The sequence below is a fragment of the Pogona vitticeps genome, chromosome 4, assembly GCF_051106095.1.
Source record: "Pogona vitticeps strain Pit_001003342236 chromosome 4, PviZW2.1, whole genome shotgun sequence".
Lineage (NCBI taxonomy): Eukaryota > Metazoa > Chordata > Lepidosauria > Squamata > Agamidae > Pogona > Pogona vitticeps.
The window spans coordinates 100,854,315-100,876,061 of NC_135786.1; the positions used below are offsets into that span (position 1 = coordinate 100,854,315).

General features: G+C 39.9%; 1 protein-coding gene across 9 annotated transcripts in view; it reads left to right on the forward strand.

Moving 5' to 3' along the window:
• The window catches only part of NTNG1 (netrin G1), a 314,667-nt gene extending 309,260 nt beyond the window's left edge, over positions 1-5,407 (forward strand). For all 9 annotated transcript variants that reach the window (XM_078391824.1, XM_020784658.3, XM_020784655.3 and 6 more), the window contains one exon: positions 4,075-5,407. In XM_078391824.1, coding sequence (XP_078247950.1) covers positions 4,075-4,304 — 230 coding nt within the window. In that variant the 3' untranslated portion in view covers positions 4,305-5,407. The remainder of the gene's footprint in view (positions 1-4,074) is intronic.
• The last annotated feature ends 16,340 nt before the right edge of the window (positions 5,408-21,747 follow it).

Sequence of the window (21,747 nt, forward strand, 5' to 3'; positions counted from 1 at the left end):
ATTTAAAACAGTGGTTCCCAACCTTTTTTGAGTTGTTACCCCCCCTTCTATGTTAGCCAAGTAACCTGCGACCCCACCTCCACTATATTTGCATTAAAAAGCATATTTAATGAGGTAACATCATGTCTTCTCATAAAGTAGGAGCTTCCTTCTCTCTCTCCCCCCCCCCAAGGGCCTGTTTCTCATAATATGCTAACTTTAATACCCTGCTCTGAAAGGTCAAGGAAGAAATTATTTAACAAGGGTGACAACACATATAAGGCAATCCATGACACACACACTCCAAGAAAACACTCTGTGATCCCCGTGGGAGTCATGACCTACAGGTTGGGAAACAGTGATTTAAAAGAATAAGGAAATATATTGAAATACATCTAAAGATTAAGGTGGTATAGTTTTAATTAATTTATATTCTAAGTGGTTCTTGATAGATCTTCTGAAATTCTCTGTTGTACTTCTCCATGGCTGAAATCCTGGTGCACAGTTATGAAAAATGGTGTAAGTTTTCCATGCAAATTGCCGTAGGTTAAGAAATATCCATAGGCACTGTCTGTTGCATGCCAAGTCTTGTGACTCAGCCTGTAACAGATAAGGCCCGCAGGGATTTCTTAACTAACTGCAATTTGCTTCCAAAAGGTCCACCATTTGCTTAACTGTGCCACATGATTTTAGCCATAAATTTTCATCTGGGTCCTTTGTATATTTAAAATATACATATACTGTATATAATGTAGAAGTGATCTTTTTTAAAAAACAAAGTTGTGCCATTTCTTTCTAGATCTGCTTAGTCACAAGTCATCCATCTGCATGTTCATTTTGCTGTGCTGTATCCCACTTATGCTTTTAATTTGTCTTTTGCACATAAGATTTCTCAACCTAAAGATCTCTAATCTCTTAATATCTTTATGTTTCCAGAAAAATGTCTTGAATGTCAGGCAATAATGTCTTATGTTATGTACAAGTTCTGCCTTTAATGTGATTGAAATAATTAAGAACTCCAGTTTAATAATAATTATACATAGCCACTCTATACAGACACACTGATTCCATGCTTGATCATGTCTGTAATCAGGAACATTACATCTGTACATACCCACATACCCATGTAAAATTACTGTGATCCTTTAAATCAACAACAAATTAAACAAGTATAAATCACAACATATTCTAATGACACTTGTGTCAGTTTAACTGGGAACAGTATTGATAGCAAAACCCTGTGCGTGTTTCCTCTCAGAATTTAAGTTTCACTGTGCTAAGTGGGGCATACTCCTAAACAGAGTACACTGGGCTGCAGCTAAAAGCTTTCAGCTGAAATTCAAAGCAATCATTGTAATGCAAGCAATATCTGGATTTGTAAGTGGCTCATGACCAAGACAGGAGCAGGAACCTCCTTCAGATTCCAGGCTGAGGTGCCCCACCAGCTCTGTCCATGAGCTGCCTCTGCTGGGAAATCATACGGGTGCTCAGAACACTTGACCTATCAAAGAGAGAACCATTTAGCCAAAGGAATGGGAGCCGCTATAGGGAAATCTTCAGAAAGCGTTACTGTTGTTAAGGAATGTTTGCCTTATTTCATGAAAGTGCCTTCTATGGGCGATGTTCACTGTTTCCAGTGCTGCAGCGCTGGCTTAATTCAAAGATGCATCTGCTATCGTAGGTTTGAAATGGGCAGAAGCCTCTTCTGTTGGCACCCGCCCTTGTGCTGTTCTGATCTTAAAGATCATCCAGAGGAATCATCCAGAAGAAGAGCCAAAAAGGGGACTAAGAAGGGGCAGGCTGAGGGAGGACCTAGGTTACACCAAATCCAAATCTCTGCCAGCCCAAGGGACTTAGCTTCTATGCTGGCACAAAGTTTGGCTACGGTGAGGATAGTTTTAAGTGATCTCCAGTATCCCTAGATTAGGAGGGGTTTGTACTCAGCCAAGTTTCAGCTGCTGTGCTGTCAGCTCAGCTGGCCCTCAGCCACCATGGTTAGTTGGGATTCCACCCTGAGACTGGCACTGTGATCTCAGGACACATCCCACTGTCCAGGCTTTCTCTACACCTTCCGAACATTCATTTAGTGCAGCTCTCCCAAAACAGTGTGGTGCAGTCACAGTCTTTCTACATCTGGAATATCAGCCTTGTCAGCTAGACAAGTGAACTAGTATCCTGCTCCTAAAGAGCTAGTGGCATAAGTAAGAGACATATGACCGCACGCACACATGCACGCACGCACACATGCACGCACGCACGCACGCGCACACACACACACACACACACACACACACACACACACACACACACACACACACACACAGATGCTTCAGGATTAGAACTCCTATCATCTCTCACCTTTCGCTGTGCCTGATGGGAGTAGCAGAGGGCCACATGTTCCCCACCCCAACATAAGGAAATGCGTAAAATGATTTGCTTCCTACAAAAATATTTTAGTTCCAGAAATACCATAGTATGATTTTTCTGACTGTGTGACTTGGTTAAGGGAACAGGTGTTTCACCGTACCTGATCTCCACAATGCACAAGTGAAAAATCTTCAATCTAGATTGGTTTCTTCTTAGAAGATACAGGTGATACAGAACATTTCAGAAGATCATGGACTGTGCAGACAATACATCTGGTTCTTCCTGAATTTAGGAGTGATTTTTTCTGGGAAGCTGCCACCTCATGTGCTACTTCATGCCTCAGGTGCCCTGTAATATCAAAGAGACCATTGAGGTGCCTTAGCCTAGGTGTTCAGTACCCAGTTCAGGTGATCCATATACATGAGTACCTGTGGATACTGGATGGTCATTAAAAGATATCTGAGCACAGAAACCTAGTTAGCCCTACACTCTACAGGCTCCTGCCAAGCACATATCTAACATTATTGAGCGGATCTCCCTCTGCACCTTCTTGAGTTCCTGTACATTAGGGTGTCTTCAGACTTGTGCTGGTTGTATGTTAGGTGGGAAAGTGGTGCCCAGTAGCATACAAGGGCAAGGGTGGCTAGACGCATTCTCAGAAACTCTTTCATATATTCACTACCCATCCACAGACCTTTTATGGTTAGTATATTGTAATCTTTGTCCCCCACTTCTATGTCTGTGGTCATAATCCTGGTGACTTGAACATGGGAAGGTAATGGAGGGTGCAACTGCTAGCTCTATGTGTGGATTAATTACCACCGATATTTCTGAGTACAGATGGTTGTGTAACAAAGCACTCATCTGATCACTTAGTTGTGCAGCCAGATTTTCTCTTGTCTGTGTGTTTTTGTTTGTTTGTTTTCACCATATGGATAAAGGTATTCAGCTCTAAATTGGTCTATATATTTTAAAACTAACACTTTTGAGGGAGACGAAGTTGTACAGGGAAATGGCCAGACTGGTTGGCCTATTCTGTTGCTGCAGCCTTTGGTCTATTTGCTGATGAGTAACCGCATATATTTTCAGAGTTTGGAAAAGTAACTTTTTTGGATCACATAATTCCAGTCAGTGTGGCCAGTGCCGTGCAGAGTAGTACTTGTATCTATACTGTACAGTCATAGCACTGTGTTACCACATCACCGTGGTCATATGATTCTATGAACCATGGTCTAAATCACTGGTTCTTAATCTTTGTTACTCAGATGTTTTTGGACTACAACTCCCAGAAGCCTTCACCATCAGCTCTGCTGGCTTCTGGGAGCTGCAGTTCAAAAACACCTGAGTAACAAAGGTTAAGAACCACTGGTCTAAACAGGTAAATTCTCCAAGCTCTGGCTTTTATGAAATTGCTTCCAAGGGAATGCAGTGGATGGAATCCTATTGGTGTTTGTGTAAAGTTTGTGTTACTTGACGTGGCTAATGGACAAAGTGCCAGGGTACATCTCAGTTGCCCTGTCAAGCAAGTAACTAGGCATGTGACTGAGATGTAGCTTTGACCCCGCATCAATTAGTTTCGGTTAGTCATGGCAAGTTACACATATCTGACATGAGCGCCAACAGGATACTGCCCATCACCGGTGGAACTAGTTCTCCTTCATTGCCTTTTATAACCAATTTGTTGACACTGATTATGCTTTCCTCTTTCCTTCCCGCTCCATCTTGCAGCAAACGTATGTGACAACGAACTTCAGATATGCCAGAATGGGGGAACGTGCGAGAAGAACATACGCTGCCTGTGCCCACCAGCATACACTGGTGTACTGTGCGAGAAGCGGCGATGTGAAATGGATCCAGAAGGTTGCAACTCCGGGCAAGGAGCATTAACATTATCACACCTGATACTTCTATTACCACTGGCTGCTCCATTCGGACTCAGTGGCTTTTTCATATTCTAGGCCACACCGCATTGGAGGCATTGACTTCAACTGTTCTCAAAGGAATGTACTACAGGAAAAGCAAGAAAGGAAGCAATGACAACAGAAGTAGCCAGCAAATGCTACCAGTTCTTTACAAAATAATAAAGGGGGAATGTAAAAATCTCCACACATATATAGACTGAAAAAGGCCTAACAGAACTAAGCCATACCTATCCGTTGTGGACAACCCAGCAAGTCAAGACTGTTACTTTCTGGCTCAAGCTTCAGCAAGCAGCTGCCAATACTATCACTATTACTCACAACCTCAGCTGCAAAAGCTTTCACAGGATCGAAAAGGTTTTGGTCGCCGCCCCCTGGACAGGAATACAAAAACAAAACAAAACAAAACACAAAGACCGAAAACCACCAAACCTTGGCTCCTTCAATCTGGTGCGCAACTGTACCTCTTCCCAGTGTGTGGACCAACCAAATAGAGGCATTCTTTGCTGTCAGTGCATTGTGGGTATAAGGAAATCTGTTTCAAAGCTGCCATATTGGCTTGCTTCTGCCCCTCAGTCCCCTTCCAACTGTGCTTTAGTGAACGTTGCTCTGTAAACCCTTGTTGGTTGAACGATTTCTTTGTCTGATGTTAGTAACGCACACGTGTACCAGTCCCTCCTCAATAAATTTCAAGCCAGTCATACCCTTGTATATGTTAGCAGTACTGCACCAAGTCAGTGCAGTGCTCATCTATTGTACAAGAGTGGCTATAGGACAAAAAAGGGAGTGTATTTATCCTTTTGTATTCAAATGAAGTTATTTTTCTTGACTAACGTAAGACGTAGATTTTTTGTATTATTGCCAATTTGTGTTAACAGACAATTTAGTAATGTACGTTAATCTTAATCAGATAAGGGGGGAAGTTGATTTTTAGTTCATCCTCTTTTTTTTCCCTTTTCTTTCTTTTCCTTTGCATTTAATTGTGCAGAGATTTCTCTGTATGGGCAACGTGCTGGCATCAAAGAATATCAGTTTACATATTATAGCAAGTGTAATAAGATTCCACCAAAGGACATTCTAAATGTTTTCTTGTTGCTTTAACACTGGAAGATTTAAGAGAATAAAAATTCCTGCGTAAACTATTTCAGGAATTAGTACTGCAATTTCTTAACAATATTGTAGGAGATGGGTGAAAAAAAAACCGAAGCTTCAGATGGTGCAGATGGAATGAAACATATGTAAATCTTTAGGTTAAACTACCAGAGGCTCTCAAAGTAGACGGACAATGTTGGTGGGAGGCACAAGTAGTACTTAGAAGTGACAAGCCGAGGTCAGATATTTTCAGACCAGCAGGTACTGGTCAAGATCCATTTAATACCTTCAAGTCACACTGCAACCCTATTCTCCAGGATGGTCAACATGTGATCGTTCTAGTTAGGAAAGTTAAGAGTTGGCTGCCCAAGTAACTGCTTCCCATCCCTACTAGATTGCAGATGTGGATCGCACTGAATTCAGTGAGACTTACCTATGACTACATACCTATAAGATTGCATTAGTAAAAAAAATGTATTATAATATCTACTTGTCTAATTTATTCACTAAGATATATTGGTGAGATCCAACACTACACTAATGAATTTTACTTTTGCAATGAAACTTTCCCCACCTTTCCTTTGTGGTACCCCCACCATTCCTTAAACATCCTGATCAGATTTGAAGGCCACCCGGGGGGGGGGAGTTGCTCCCTCTCCTTTCACCAAGGAAAGCTGTTCAATCAGTGGAAGAGGTGGACTAGATACTGTGCTGTGTGCTGAAACAACATTTTGAACCATTTCAGAATCTACAACTATTTTAATGTCAGCACTTTACTTCTAAAATCAGCAGCTGACTTTCAAAATCAAAATTTGCTATACAGTTCTCATATTCCACTGCTTATTGGTCTGGACAAATGAAGTTAATGTAAAATATGTCTATGTGTTTTATTAAACCATCTATGAGAAAGTGTTGTAATAACTGCTAATGGGCAATGCCCTATTCAGAGCAGAAAGACAACCACATAAATATTTTCTTGCTCCAGTGGTCCCTGTCACCGAGCCCATCATGCAAGCAGTGTGAGACTGGCCATGCAAAGGGAAACCTGTAAAAGTCAGGGGAAAGTTTCTGCATTTTTTTCTTCCATAGTCGCATAATAGAACAGGATACTGGTCCCTGTGCCCACTATCAGATACTGTGAATTGCTTTTCATTTGCTCTTGCAGAGACATTTCCAGAATGGCTAATAAGCATAAATTGCAGTACAAACAATTGTTAATGAATCAAATAAGTGCTCTCCTCTTAAAAGATCAGAACTTTTTAAAAGGGGTCTTTAACTGGTGCCAAAAGGTAACCAAGAAGTTATTGGGAAAAGCCCTGGGGGTGAACTTCCCAAATGCAGGGTGCCACAATCATGAAGGCCTCATCTCTGCTTACTACTCACCTCGCAGCAGATATTAAAGGTGCTGGCAGGAGAACAGAGGCTGGTGCCTTTAACAGAAGCTTAGGACATGATTTATTGTTGGGTATCTAAAACTGCCAGCCATTGATAGCTCCTGGATGCCAGCTCTCCAATACTGCCAAAGACGTGAGTGATATCTGTTACATACTGATGTGGCATGCCAATTATGAGATATCCAGTATGTCAACTGCTATTGCACAACCTCTGGATGTCAAGTGCTGATGTTAAATATCAAGAGTCTGTCAAATATTTGCACAGGTGACTAGCACTCACTGTCTACATTCTCAGAAGGTTATTTTAAAGCAAGCTTTGCATAGTCAAATGTATTTATGCACACAGTTACCCAAGATAGATCCAGGTAGCTTCTGTAATTAACAGTTTTGTGCCGTGATTGTGCTGATTGTCAGTGCTAGAGATCAACAAACAAAGGCTTCATATGGCCCTTTCTATTGTAGATACTTTAAAGCAGAGCTTGGCAAGATATTCTTTTTTACTCTAGTTCTCAGAATTGTTGGTTCTGGTGACTGTAACCCCCACAATTAACTTTGCCAAGCTCTTTTCAACATTCACTTGTACTGTGTTAATGTTTCACTTTAACTATGACCTCTTTGTCTCCCTATGGTTTGATGAAACTGGCCTTGTTTTGCAGAGCTAGTGGAAGAAAGCCTCAATAATTTTCCAGGTACGACAGATTGTGGCCGGCACAACACTAGTAGCCACAGTCTGTTTGGCAAAAGTTTATTTGAAGACCAGGCAAAATGAGAAGATGAAAGCATAAGAAGCTTATAAACTTTATTTCTTAAACCTCTTTTTAATACATTTTGCAATGATTATTTATTTAGTGAATGCCTAATCCATAAGAGATGGCATTCCTAAATTAGCAAAAGAGAACATGATTTGAACCAACCGGCAAATGGCAGTTAGTGGATTGTTGATAATCATCCGCAGGGTCACTACATTCTGTGAAAGACCTTCCACAATCTGGTTTGTAGAAGTTATGAAAAATGCCCAATATATTTGACTATAGAAAGGGCCTGAATCCTCTTGAGCAAATGGAGCACAACTGTTCTGTGGCTATGAGTGCCATTCAGTCTCTGGCTTACCTTTGTACAAGCCAGGTATGCCCGTCTCCCCGGACCTGCCATTCGGAGCAACAGGACTTCTGCTTGCACAACAGTTAATAGAGATTTCCTTTTGCAAATGGGTGGGAGTGCAACCATGCATGCAAGGGAGTGTTACACACACAATAAAGACCGGATGGTAGCCATTGGAATGTTGCCTGTCTGTGCAAAGTTGCTTTCCAGGTTCATATCTCTGAATGAGAAACATTATCACCTGGCAGTTGAAAATAGGAGAGAGAAACTATCAAATTAGAGAGTTTGGTAGCATGGTTACATTTATGAAGGAGGGTAAAACAACTTGTCTCACATATGTACATTATATAGCTGAACTTTTAAAAATGCATTTATTTTTTCTTCTTTTCTTTTTAATTTCTTAAATGTGATCAGAAACTAGAAGGGCTTCTGTGTAGAATGTTCCATGGTGACCATGGTGCTGCCAGCTTTAGGGAAATTGGAATTCTTTCCTTGGTGCTCTTTCTTTGTCAATTTGTATGAAAGCATAGGTTGCCATATTCTATTGGCCTGGTGCTGGATTCCAAGGAGAACAAACCTATCCATTCTAAAGGAAATCAATCCTGGGTGCTCACTGGAAGGACAGATCCTGAAGCGGAGGCTCCAATACTTTGGCCATCTCATGAGAAGAGAAGGCTCTCTGGAAAAGACCCTGATGGGAAAGTTTGAGGGCAAGAAGAGAAGGGGACAACAGAGGACGAGATGGTTGGACAGTGTCACTGAAGCTACCAACATGAATTTGACCCAACTCCGGGAGGCAGTGGAAGACAGGAGGGTCTGGCATGCTTTGGTCCATGGGGTCACGAAAAGTCGGACACGACTAAACAACTAAACAACAACAAAAGTGCTGGTTAGAAAGTTGCTTCAATGCACTGCTTCAATGCTGGGGTCTATCCCACGACAAGTCTTCTGTGCATGAGTCAAATATAGTCATGCTGAAAATAAAGGCATTGGAAAGCTTTTGGGTTGGTGGTAATCTAGTCTGGGGAAAAATCCAAGCATAATTATGCATGCCACATATCTGTGGTACAGTCTGACACTGAATTGTTTGATTGATTGGGATACGAATTGGTCTAATCACATCCAGAAAGGATGATATTATGTGCCACAAATCGCTTCCAGTTTATGACAACCCTATGAATGAGTGCCATCCAAAATGTCCTGTCCTTAGCTGCTCTGCTCTGCTCAGCTCTTGTAAACTCAAGCTGTGGATTCCTTTAGAGAATCTCATATTTGGTCTTCCTTTTTTTCCCTGCTGCTTTTCACCTTTTTCAGCATTATTTTCTTTTCCAGAGAATCTTGCCTTCTCATGATGTGCCCAAAGTAGGAAAACTTCTCATCCAGCAAGGATGCAAGTTGAACCCATTAGACAAAGAGATGCAGGGGCTAAAATGTACCACCCTCTGACAATCTTGTAAGACTTCTAAAGACAGTTTTACCCCACTTTCCCAGCACCATTCTTTTCTATATAATTTCTCACAAAGTTATACTTGGGGAAGACTTACTTACTAATTTGTCAGATTATGGAAGGCTACTAAAACAAATTTAGGGAACTGTTATAGTAAAGCAATCTGCATTTATTATGAAAATGCAGCTATGTGCAAGGAACAATTTTCAAGTGTGCAATTGATTGGGAAAGTCTAAGAGAAGCTTTTCCCCCCTAAATTGATTGTAAAATATCCAGGGCTCCACAGTAATGAACTGGCTGCACACCCTGTTATAACTGTCCTGCATTGGAAGTCCCTTTGAATAGAAATATTTATATAAATGTCAAATGTTGATCTTTCTAAGACAGTGTATGAACAGCCCCTACTGCATGCACAACATCACAGCTGCGTGTTTTCATTTTTAATAAAGCTGGAGTTAGTATTTAGGGAAAGTGTCAAAATATATAGCGGCATGTACAGGGAAAATGCTGCTCCAGCAAATAAAGTTTGTTTTAAAGTAATGCCCAAGGTGTAATAAATTCTTCTTTTTGCCTCTGATTAGCCCAATTACTGCCTGTGACAGTAAGAAACAGAGCAAAATGTAGAGGCAAAAACACCAACTGCAGCAATGTTTCAAAGACAAGAAAGAATCAAAAGATGGCAACGTAGGGTGAATTTGCTTAGGAGCATACATTCTATCACACATAATGCAAATATTTTACCTATATAATAGCCTTCAATGGAAAACCATTAATCAGCACAGACAGAAAACCCAGGGGAAACCAGTTATTTTGTTCTCTCCAGGCTTTGTAGACTTTGAATCAGGGACTCGGTAGTCTTTGAACCTTGTGCGATAGACTTGCCCCTATCTCAAGAGAATAATAATTTGGCTGGCAAATACAATACAGGGACAATCATCAGGGGAGAAGCCTGCCTTATTGGTTTTGTTTCTCAGAAAGCAGATATGAAGAATGACAGCAGCAGCAAACGATGACATTTGTAGAGTTCCTTCACAGCGGCGCAGCTGATGGACTGCTTGTTATGCGAACCACCAGGTTCTTTGGGCATAGAGCAATAAGATAAGGGGAAGATAAATTAAAGTGCTGGCTTACTGCCAGCCCCAACTCACATGAAACCGTAGATTTACTCCAGAAGCGCACTCATGATAATAAACAGAAAATGATATTGCGGCTTCACTAAGGAGGGGAGATGCAAATACAGCTGACGGACACATGGCACCAAGGATTACTTATAATTAAAGTGGATTTCTAATATTAAAATGTGGAATTGAAGCTGCCTGCAAATGTATTAACACGGACCCCAAAAACACAGGCTGTGTAATTATCAGAAAGATGCACTTCAGCCGTCGTTATGTACTCAAAAGTTTGCAGAAATACTCAGGAGGTACATTGTGAACGCTGGGTTATAGAGGAATTGGCAAGCCAATGGCAAATGACAGAGAATTTCATATCATCACCATCTTGATTGCTTTGGGAGGGGCTTGGTTGGTTTGGGTTTCGTGCTTATCAGTGGAAGTATTGATAAGCACAATACATGCCAGCTTGCTTTTTTAAAAAAAATAAAATTATTGTGTTGATTTTAAGAAGTGCAACAGTAATAACAAAACCAACATAATCTACAGAGATCGGATATGTATTAAATCATAAATTGCAAGGTAACTAATGCAAGTTGTTACTGTTTATTATCATTTTTACCCTGAGCCAAAGTCGTCCTGCCACAGCCCACCTTCTTATTATGGTGGAGCCCTTTTATTAATTCCCTGAAGACCGAAGACATTTTACTTAAGCTGCAGTGCAAAGAAGCTCTCTGTTAGTGGCATATACCCAAGATATGCTAGGCATGTGTTTTTGTAACAACACCTTCTCATAGGTAATTGCCATTAAAACTGAGCAGGATGCTGTTTGGTATGAAGGTCTTTTTCTTCCCCCCCCCCTTCCTCCTTCACCTTGAAGCCATATATCTGCCCTCAGACTTGTGGCATGCTTGACTTGTCTTTTTTGGAGGTTGACCAATATACAAAATATATATAAAGTGAAATACATTTCTATCAGTCATGAGGTGGATACCCTAACTACAAACAGCACCCAAATAAATATCAGATACTTGGCTCCTGTTTATGCCTTGGGATTGTATTTTTACAGTGTAGTTTAAAACAATATTTTAAATGCTGGGAGCATATTTCTCCCCTGCTCTCTCCACAATATGTATGTGTGTGTGTGTGCGCTCACAACTTGATTATTTAATCATTTGTTCCATCTGTTTGGCTTGAAGACCATCAATAACTTAACATTGACAGTGTGAAACTTGGAGATTACATGTTTTTCTCATATATACTCTCCCGGCACTGTAGATATTGCTGCAAATTTATAGTATAGTCTGATGTGGTAGACATTATCATGTTGCTTCGAAGGCAGATTTGTAGGTAGCCTTGGAAATGGATAACTGACAGAAATGGAAGAGACCTCAATGACCATCTAGTCTTTTTATGAATATAAGAAATCCACCATCATAGTATCCCTGGCGTAATGGTGGAGGTCATAGCCTCTTCTTTAAAACTTCTAATTTATGAGAAACTGCCTCTTTACTTACATCCACACTACACTCAGAGCTCTCCTCTGTGTTTAATTATATTCCAACTATACCTGAGTGAAGAATCTAGGGAATACTTTAGCCACTATGTGTGAACCACCTCATTGTCTCCCACACAATGTTTGCATTCCTACACAATGCTTTCAAAATTCAGTATATGAGTTAATAGCCTGGTCATTGGAGTCATTCTCTCAGCACATTTGCTAACTTTTGCTTTAGGCTGGGTCATCCTGTCTCTAAGCTCCTGCACGTTTTCCAGTTTTGCCCTCCTGTTGTTCTTCCTACTGTATCAAAAAGTCTCATTCCAACTGGGGAGTTGGGCATTGTGTGCCCAATGCCCCTAATTGCTTAAACGCTAGCACTGCTTTTCCCAATGAGCATGAAATTTGGCGAATGTGATTCTGTAGGAGGGAATCCCCACTGGAAGCCATAAATAATACAGCTCTATGTTCTCGTGCGGCAGAGTAAATCAGCATTTTACAAAACAATTCTGAAAAACAGGGGCAATAAATTATAACTTTAAAACTTCCTGTAGTGGCAAACTTGTTGAAAAACAGCCCTGAGAAATGTTTTGTGTTTGGTTGAGATGTGGTTAACTGATGAAAAAAGAAGTCTGCTTCCAGGAGTTTACTCTGCTTGGTGTCTCTCTGTAAATGGCAAGAGGGTGTCCTGTAGACCATCTTGACTATTGCCATTGGTATTGTCAACATTCAGGATGCCCTTTGCTATGTAAAGCTTGGCATCTTTTTTCCAGCTGGCAACAATATTGTGCAGCAATATTGGGCCATTTCCTGGCATTTTGAATCATAGATAAAGAAGCACAATATCCCACATTCATAAACTGGACCTGAAGAATTTTGAAGAATTTAATATTTAGGACTGAATTGAAAACAGGTTGCCTTTTCCCAGCCATGGGTGAAAAAATGGAGTGACACGTTCAGGTATAGCTTTTCAGAAACTGCATTTCAACTTACAATATGTTGGGGGAAGGAATCACTTACCATCATGGTGCCTGAGGCTCCATTTCTTTACCTTCATAATAATCCATTTGATACACTGTTACTTAACCTATCAAGAAACAGAGAATGAGAGAGAGGTATTCCTGTACTTCCTGTTGTGGTAAGTATTCCTTTCAAAATAAGGTAAGCCTTTTCATCCATCTCCAAATTCTGTATCTATTTTGGGGTGAATTCCAAATTTTTACCCCAGATCAACCCAATTGCAAACTGGTATGAAAGCAGCTCAAACCTAATTAATGCCTTCCCTAACTATGAATAGTAATTGGGGCTTAACATGGAATCTACCGAAATAAAACATTTTCATTCATGCTAAAGCAAGAGTTGGAATTTGTTTTAGCAGCTTCTGCATCAGTTGTTGTTGGGGTTTTTTTTGCCCCAATCAAAACCATGACATAGATTTTCGAATATTGCATGCTTAAGGTCAAAAGGTGCAATAAAATTTATTACAGATGTCACATGTACATATGTGAACCACAGAATGTATTTGTTTTACATTGAATGAGGTGACTCCTGACGCAACAGGAGCCATAGAAAATAGCACTGATAGCAAATTCATGTGTGCTCTTGTCCACTATAAACAATGCTTTACAGTAAGGCTATATAAAAGCACTATGTTATGGCCAAAATCCAGTCGCTGAGCATAGAAAATCACACGAGTACAGGCTCATTGAATCAATTTGTTACATAAATTTGTTACATAAATAGAAGGTCCATGGAGTCAAATGGACTTACTCTAACTGCAACTTACTTTAGCATAGTAAGTCATAGTTAGAGTAGGGTCATTTGAATCAGTAGAATTTACGGAAGAGTTGGCTCACTAAATCTCCATTTATTCCATGGGTCTTTTCTCATTCAATTTACTCTGATACACAACAGGATTTTGGCTTATATACCATAAGCAGCAATACATTTTCAACATATAGCTATTATAGGATATTGAAGTAAGGGTCTTGTTGAGGCAATATTGTGGGCCACAGCATGGAATATTATCTTTTGACATGAATCCACTCCATTCCTCATTGTTGTTGTTTAGTCATTAAGTCATGTCTGACTCTTTGTGACCCCATGGACCAGAGCATGCCAGACCCTTCTGTCTTCCACTGCCTTCCGGAGTTTGATCAAATTCATGTTGGTCGCTTCGATGACACTATCCAACCATCTCATCCTCTGTCGTCCCCTTCTCCTCTTGCCCTCACACTTCCCCAGAATCAGGGTCCTTTCCAGGGAGTCTTCTCTTCTCATGAGATGGCCAAAGTATTGGAGCCTCAGCTTCAGGATCTGTCCTTCCAGTGAGCATTCCTCATTACTTTGGGGTAATCAAATATTGTTCCTGTCAATCAGTTTGCTGTGTTGCATCATTATAAGCAAACCAGAAAACTTCAGGGGATTATTTTCTGGTTCTCTCTAGTGGCTAATGCTAATATTGCACCTTCAAAATGCTACAAAAGTCAAGAAACAAAGCAATACTTGTCTTACCACTCCCAAACGGTAAGACAAAGGTATAAAACTTGAAATACTTTGTATCAAAGTGTTTTAAAATGATGAACTAGCATGTTTAAAATGTATTTGTGGTTATTGTTGTAAGTAAGAATAATATGTTACTTGTTACATCAAAAAGCAACTTAGCATTTATTATGCAGCTTCTAAAAATCCCATGTAGTTAATTCTAGTTATCCCACAAGTAATTTATTGCTATCAATCATGTTAACTAGTTACTTCCAAGGTCCACTGTGATATCATTCCTGTTACAAATCAGCCAAAAATCAGCACAGAATTGAGGATAATACAAATTCATAGCTTCCTTTCCAGGAACACTTTGGTCTCACTAGAGCAGATTTACAATATCAGTTAGACCTGTTATGTCAGCAGCTACGTAAATCCCATTGGCTCCATGGATCGACCTTTCTTGAAACTCAGTTTAGCCCAGTATATTCATTCACCTTGTTGAAGACATGCAGCATTTTTGCAAAGCATTTTAAACAACATGTAGGCACCTGGAATACATTCCCCCCCCAACACACTACAATGGCAAAATTCTACATTCTATCATTTTTTGTGGCATCATAATTTTTCATCTGTGTCATGACTAAATTTGGCTCTTAGTAGTCCAACACAGAAATATAAAATTGATGTGTTCTAAGCAAATTAGCCTTTCAGTTCCATTTAAATTTTGCTGCTGTTAACATTTATGAATTTGATTCTAATTTACATTCAGAGCTTATCTGAGCAATCCTTTGCTCCAAGATGAGTTTGGAAGCTAACACTGGGATCAAGTCCAGGTGTTCAATGTTTTCTATCCCTAATTTTATACTCTCCTCAGAGATATACTTATTTACAGAGGGCAATGCCTCTAAAGTTTTGCTTTTCTCTTATTTTTCTGTTTTAAAAGAACAGTAAGTGGACTATATTGGCAGTTTGAATGTTGTGTGCCTATAGCTTTATAATGACAATTTAATCTCTTTTCTGTAATCTGAGTGAACTCTTTGATAAATGTTACTGTGTAGGGCCCTGATTTGCATACAAAATAAGATCATGCCATATTCTGTAGAAATATATTATGTTGTTGTTGTTTAGTTGTTAAATCGTGTCCGACTCTTCATGACCCCATGGACCAGAGCACGCCAGGCCCTCCTGTCTTCCACTGCCTCCCGGAGTTGGGTCAAATTCATGTTGGTAGCTTCGATGACACTGTCCAACCATCTCATCCTCTGTCATCCCCTTCTCTTGCCTTCATACTTTCCCAACATCAGGGTCTTTTCCAGGGAGTCTTCTGTTCTCATCAGATGGACAAAGTATTGGAGCCTCCGCTTCAGGATCTGTCCTTCCAGTGAGCACTCATAGTTGATTTCCTTCAGAATGGATAGGTTTGTTTTCTTTGCAGTCCAGGGGACTCTCAAGAGTCTCCTCCGGCACCACAATTCAAAAGCATCAATTATTCGGTGGTTAGCTTTCTTTATGGTCCAGCTCTCACTTCCATACACCGCTAGTGGAACAACCATAGCTTTCACTATGCAGACATTTGACAGCAAGGTGATGTCTCTGCTTTTTAAGATGCCATCTAGGTTTGTCATTGCAAGCAGGCGTCTTTTAATTTCATGGCTGCTCTCACCATCTGCAGTGATCATGGAGCCCAAGAAAGTAAAATCTGTCACTTCCTCCATATCTTCCCCTTCTATTTGTCAGGAGGTGATGGGGCTAGTGGCCATGATCTTGGCTTTTTTGATGTTGAGCTTCAGAGCATTTTTTTTTTTGCACCCTCTTCTTTCACCCTCATTAAGAGGTTCTTTAATTCCTCCTTACTTTCTGCCATCAGAGTGGTATCATCTGCATATCGGAGGTTGTTGATATTTCTTCCGGCAATCTTAATTCGGGCGTGGGATTCCTCCAGTCTGTACTTTCGCATGATGTATTCTGCATATAAGTTAAATAAGTACAGTGGTGCCTCGCATTACGACGTTAATTCGTTCCAGCAAAATCACTGTAGAATGAAAATGTCGTAATGCGAAAATAAAAAGCCCACTGAAACGCATTGAAACCCCTTCAATTTGTTCCAATGGGATGGAAACTCACCATCCAGCGAAGATCCTCCATAGGGTGCCAATTTTCGGTGCCTGTGCAGCGAGGAATCCATCCCAGAAAACAGTGGGGAGCCATTTTATTTATTTTTGCGATCGCAAAAACGTCATTGTAATGCGGTTTCATCATAATGCAGGGAAATCGTAAAGTGGGGCACGACTGTTAGACAATATACAGCCTTTTTCTACTCCTCTCCCAATTTTGAACCAATCAGTTCTTTCATATCCAGTTCTATCTGTTGCTTCCTGTCTTGTAGGATTTTGAGCATAACCTTGCTAGCATGTGAAATAATTGCAATTGGATGGTAGTTGGAGCATTCTTTGGCACTGCCCTTCATTGGGATTGGGATGTAGGCTGATCTTTTCCAATCCTCTGGCCACTGTTGGGTTTTCCAAACTTGCTGGCATATTGAGTGTAGCACCTTAACAGCATCATCTTTTAAGATTTTGAATAGTTCAACTGGAATGCCATCACCTCCACTGGCTTTGTTTTTAGTCATGCTTTCTAAGGCCCACATGACTTCACTCTCCAGGATGTCTGGCTCAAGGTCAGCAACCACACTATCTGGGTTGTCTGGGACATCCAGATCTTTCTGGTATAATTCCTCTATGTATCGTATTCGCGAAGGCTTCCACGACCAGGATCTAATGGTTGTTGTAGGTTTTTCGGGCTCTTTGGCCGTGTTCTGAAGGTTGTTCTTCCTAACGTTTCACCAGTTCTCTGAAGATGCCAGTCACAGAAACTGGCAAAACGTTAGGAAGAACAACCTTCAGAACATGGCCAAAGAGCCCAAAAAACACACAACAACCTCTGTGTATTCTTGCCACCTCTTCTTGAAGTCTTCTGCTTCTGTTAGGTCCCTACCATTTTTGTCCTTTATCAAGTCCATTTTTGTACTAAATGTTCTTTTAATATCTCCAATTTCCTTAAACCGATTTTTGGTTTTTCCCTTTCTATTATTTTTCTCTATTTCTTCACAATGTTCATTTAAGAAGGCCTCTTGTCTCTTCTTGCTATTCTTTGGAAGTCTGCATTCAATTTTCTGTAACTTTCCCTATCTCCCTTGCAGTTTGTTTCTCTTCTCTGCTATTTGTAAGGCCTCATTGGACAGCCACATTGCTTTCTTGCATTTCCTTTTCTTTGGGATGGTTTTTGCTGCTGCTTCCTGTACAATGTTACGAACCTCCATCCATAGCTCTTCAGGCACTCTGTCCACCAAATCTAGTTCCTTGAATCTGATCTTCACTACCACTTTATATTCATACGGGATTTGGTTTAGATTATACCTGACTAACTCAGTGGTTTTTCCTACTCTCTTCAGTTTAAGCTTGAATTTTGCTATAAGAAGCTGATGATCAGAGCCACAATCAGCTCCAGGTCTTGTTTTTGTTGACTGTATAGAGCTTCTCCATCTTTGGCTGCAGAGAACATAATCAATCTGATTTTGGTGTTGCCCATCTGGTGATGTCCATGTGTAGAGTCTCCTCTTGTGTTGTGGAAAAGATTGTTTGTGATGACCAGCTTGTTCTCTTGACAAGACTCTATTAGCCTTTGCCCTGCTTTGTTTTGAACTCCACGGCCAAACCTACCTGTTGTTCTTTTTATCTCTTGACTCTCTACTTTAGCATTCCAGTCCCCTATAATGAGAAGAAAATCTTTCTTTCTTGTAAGTTCTAGAAGGTGTTGTAAGTCTTCACAGAATTGGTCAGTTTCAGCCTCTTCGGCATTGGTGGTTTCTGCATAAACTTGGATTACTGTAATGTTGGAAGGTCTTCCTTGAATTCGTATTGAAATCATTCTGTCATTTTTGAGATTGTATCCCAGTACAGCTTTTCCCACTCTTTTGTTGACTATGAGGGCTACACCATTTCTTCTATGGGAATTTTGCCCACAGTAGAAGATATGATAATCGACTGAATTGAATTCGCCCATTCCCATCCATTTTAGTTCAATGACGCACAGGATGTCAATGTTTATTCTTGCTGTCTTCTGTTTGACCACACCCAGCTTATCAAGGTTCATAGATATTACATTCCAGGTTCCTATGCAGTATTCTTCTTTGCAGCATTGGACTTTCCTTTCACTTCAAGGCACGTCTGCAGCTGAGCATCCTTTTGGCTTTGGCCCAACCACTTCATTAGCTCTGGAGCTACTTGTCCTTGTCCTCCACTCTTCCTCAGTAGCATGTTGGACGCCTTCCAACCTGAGGGGCTCATCTTCCAGCCTTTTGTTTCTGTCCATGGTGTTTAGTTGGCAAAGATACTGGAGTATCCAGGTGGATCGCGTTTAGTCAGAACTCTCCACTATGACCTGTCTGTCTTGGGTGTCCCTGCACTGCATAGAGTGTAGCTTCTCTGAATTACTCAAGCCCCTTCACCATGACAAGGCAGCAACCCATGAAGGGATTGTTACCTTTATCTAATTGAAGTGGATGGATCCATTTTTCTGCCATGGTAATTTGTTAGAGCTCCAGATACCAAACATTCACTCTTAAAAGCTCTGCTGTGTTCCAGCATTTATCTGTCACCTTACAAGCTGTCAACAACATAAGAACTTTTAATTCCTTTCGTAGCATTTTTATATCTTGTTCCTTTGCAATTTTCCATAGTTCCAGTGCTTGTATGACATGAAGTCTGATGTCATCTTCACATTATTGATGTTTCTTCCACCAAGTTTCACTCTTCCTTCATCTGAATCTAGTCTGGCTCTCCGTGTGATATTGTATGTGTACAGATTGAACAGATATTCAACTGATCTCATTTCTACATTTTTATTTAAAAAATTAGCACAACAGGGCATGAACATCAACATATGGGTACAGAAAAAACTTTTCTTCAACATTTGATATAACTGGACCTTTTATTCTTGCTATACAGCAAGTATTTGTAATGGCTATGAGTGGAACAGCAAAAACAGTACTATTGATTTAAGGCACTGGTTCTTAACCTTGGGTTACTCAGGAGTTTTGGACTGCAACTCCCAGAAGCCTTCACCACCAACTGTGCTGGCTGGGGTTTCTGGGAGTTGCAGTTCAAAAGCATCCAAGTAACAAAGGTTAAGAACCACTGATTTAAGGTATGCATTCAATTGTTCCATATGTAGAATCTCAACTGGTCCTATGTTAAGGCACACAGAAAGAATTGTTTATATAATGTTTGGGGAGATCCAAGTATTTTTCAGCATTTATTAAGTTGGAAACATTTCAGCGGGCAAAAAAGATTTAGAAATGAATGGGTTTTCCAGATAGGTATGTGTAACCTCGTGGTAATGCTTTGAGCCTGCCACATGATATTACACAGTGTTTGGTGTTCTGTTGATAGGTGAATGTTACTTTAGCCAGGCTTCAGAATCAGCATCTTAACAGCCATGATCTTGTGAATAAAGGTCATAGTAATTACCAGTTCATGAAGAATAAAATCTGAGGAACACAGATGAGAGAAAACAGTAACTATAGGAAAAGTCAAGTTTTTGAATTTGGTATTCCAAGGGACTTCTCCAAAGGGGTGAAACAATTCAACAGATCAAACCTCTTTCATATCCTAAAATGTGAGGGCTATAATTTATGACGCAAGAAGGGTTCCATATATGTGAACAGCCAGACCATTCTTCGTCAGCTGATTCTCCATCTCAGTTTCAAGCCAAAAATGTAAAAATATGGTGCCTTTACTTCAAGATGTTTTGACTGGAAGACAGCACATGAAAAGTCAAGAGAGTTTCTAAAACATGCTCAGCAAATGAAAGAAACTCTTACCAGTGACATCTGTGTCCCCTTTGGTGAATATTACAATTCTTGAAGGCAATAAATATTATTTAAAATCAGTTATGGGTGTTATTTAGTTTTTAATCATCAAAGCCCAGGTATGCAGGGAACATATTACACTCAAGAGAAAGTAAACACTGGCTAATTTCAAAATTTATTTAAATATTGTACTCTCATAGAAGATAAGGTGGCAGAAATTAGCAAATGCATTCAAGGTAATGCAAGTTATCTGCCTACACAGCAATACAGAATGTAATTGGAGACATAATGGCACAAGTGGTTAGAGAAGATATAGGACTACACATACTTCAAATATCCTGTAGTATATGATTCTAGAAGATTCCATTAGCAAAGAAAAAATGTGAATAGGCTGTTTTAGGAAATTCATATGTGAAAAATGGCAAGATTAGGAATATTTGTTATCTGTAGTAACCACTTTGATGTCAGATTCTTTAAAGAGCAGTTATTGAATGAGCTTGAAGAAAACAATCAGGTTTGATCCATGTTAAGCCAACTTTGTGATGGAGCAAGTGCTATGCAAGTTGGAAAGGTTGGAGTGCAAACCCTAATTCAACAGAAATTTCAAAAACACATGCACACATACACACTTCTCAATTTGTCCATTCATTCCTTTATTCTCATTTATTTATTCATTCATTCATTCCTTTATTCTCATTTATTTATTTATTTATTTATTTATTCATTCATTCATTCATTCATTCATTCATTCATTCATTCATTCATTCATTCATTCATTTATTTATTTATTTATTTATTTATTTATTTATTTAACTTGTGTACTGCCTGATTAGTGCTAGGCACTTCTCTGGGCAGTTTACATCCAAACACCTGCTCCCACCAAGGTCTACCCGGATCACCCGTGCGAGTAAGGAGGAGAGGCTGAGGAGCCTGATGCCGAGAGAGGCCCGGAAGGAGAAGACACGAAACCGGGCCTTCTCGGCGGTGGCTCCTCGCCTCTGGAACAACCTCCCTTCAGAGATTCATGCGGCCCCTATGCTGGGAATCTTTAAAACGCAATTAAAAACATGGTTGTACGTCCAGGCCTTCCCTCCAGTCAATACCTGATTTCTTTTCTATTCCTTCTTATTTTATTCTAACTCTATTTTATTGTAACTGTATCAAATGATTATGTAATGTTTTTGTGTTTTATTGTTTTATCCTATACTGGAAGCCGCGTAGAGTGGTCGAGTAGACCAGATAGGCGGGGTATAAATCAAATAAATAAATAAATAAATAAATAAATAAATAAATAAATAAATAAATAAATAAATAAATAAAGTAAAATAGACATGAAGTAAACCTCAATTCATATACTAAGAAAGATGTTCCCCACATATAAACAAATAAAACAACCATCTAATAAATAAATAAAAGAACTGAAGCGATTGCAAATAGGCAACATCAAGATGGCTTACAGAGGATGCTCTCAAAGGCTTCAGTAAA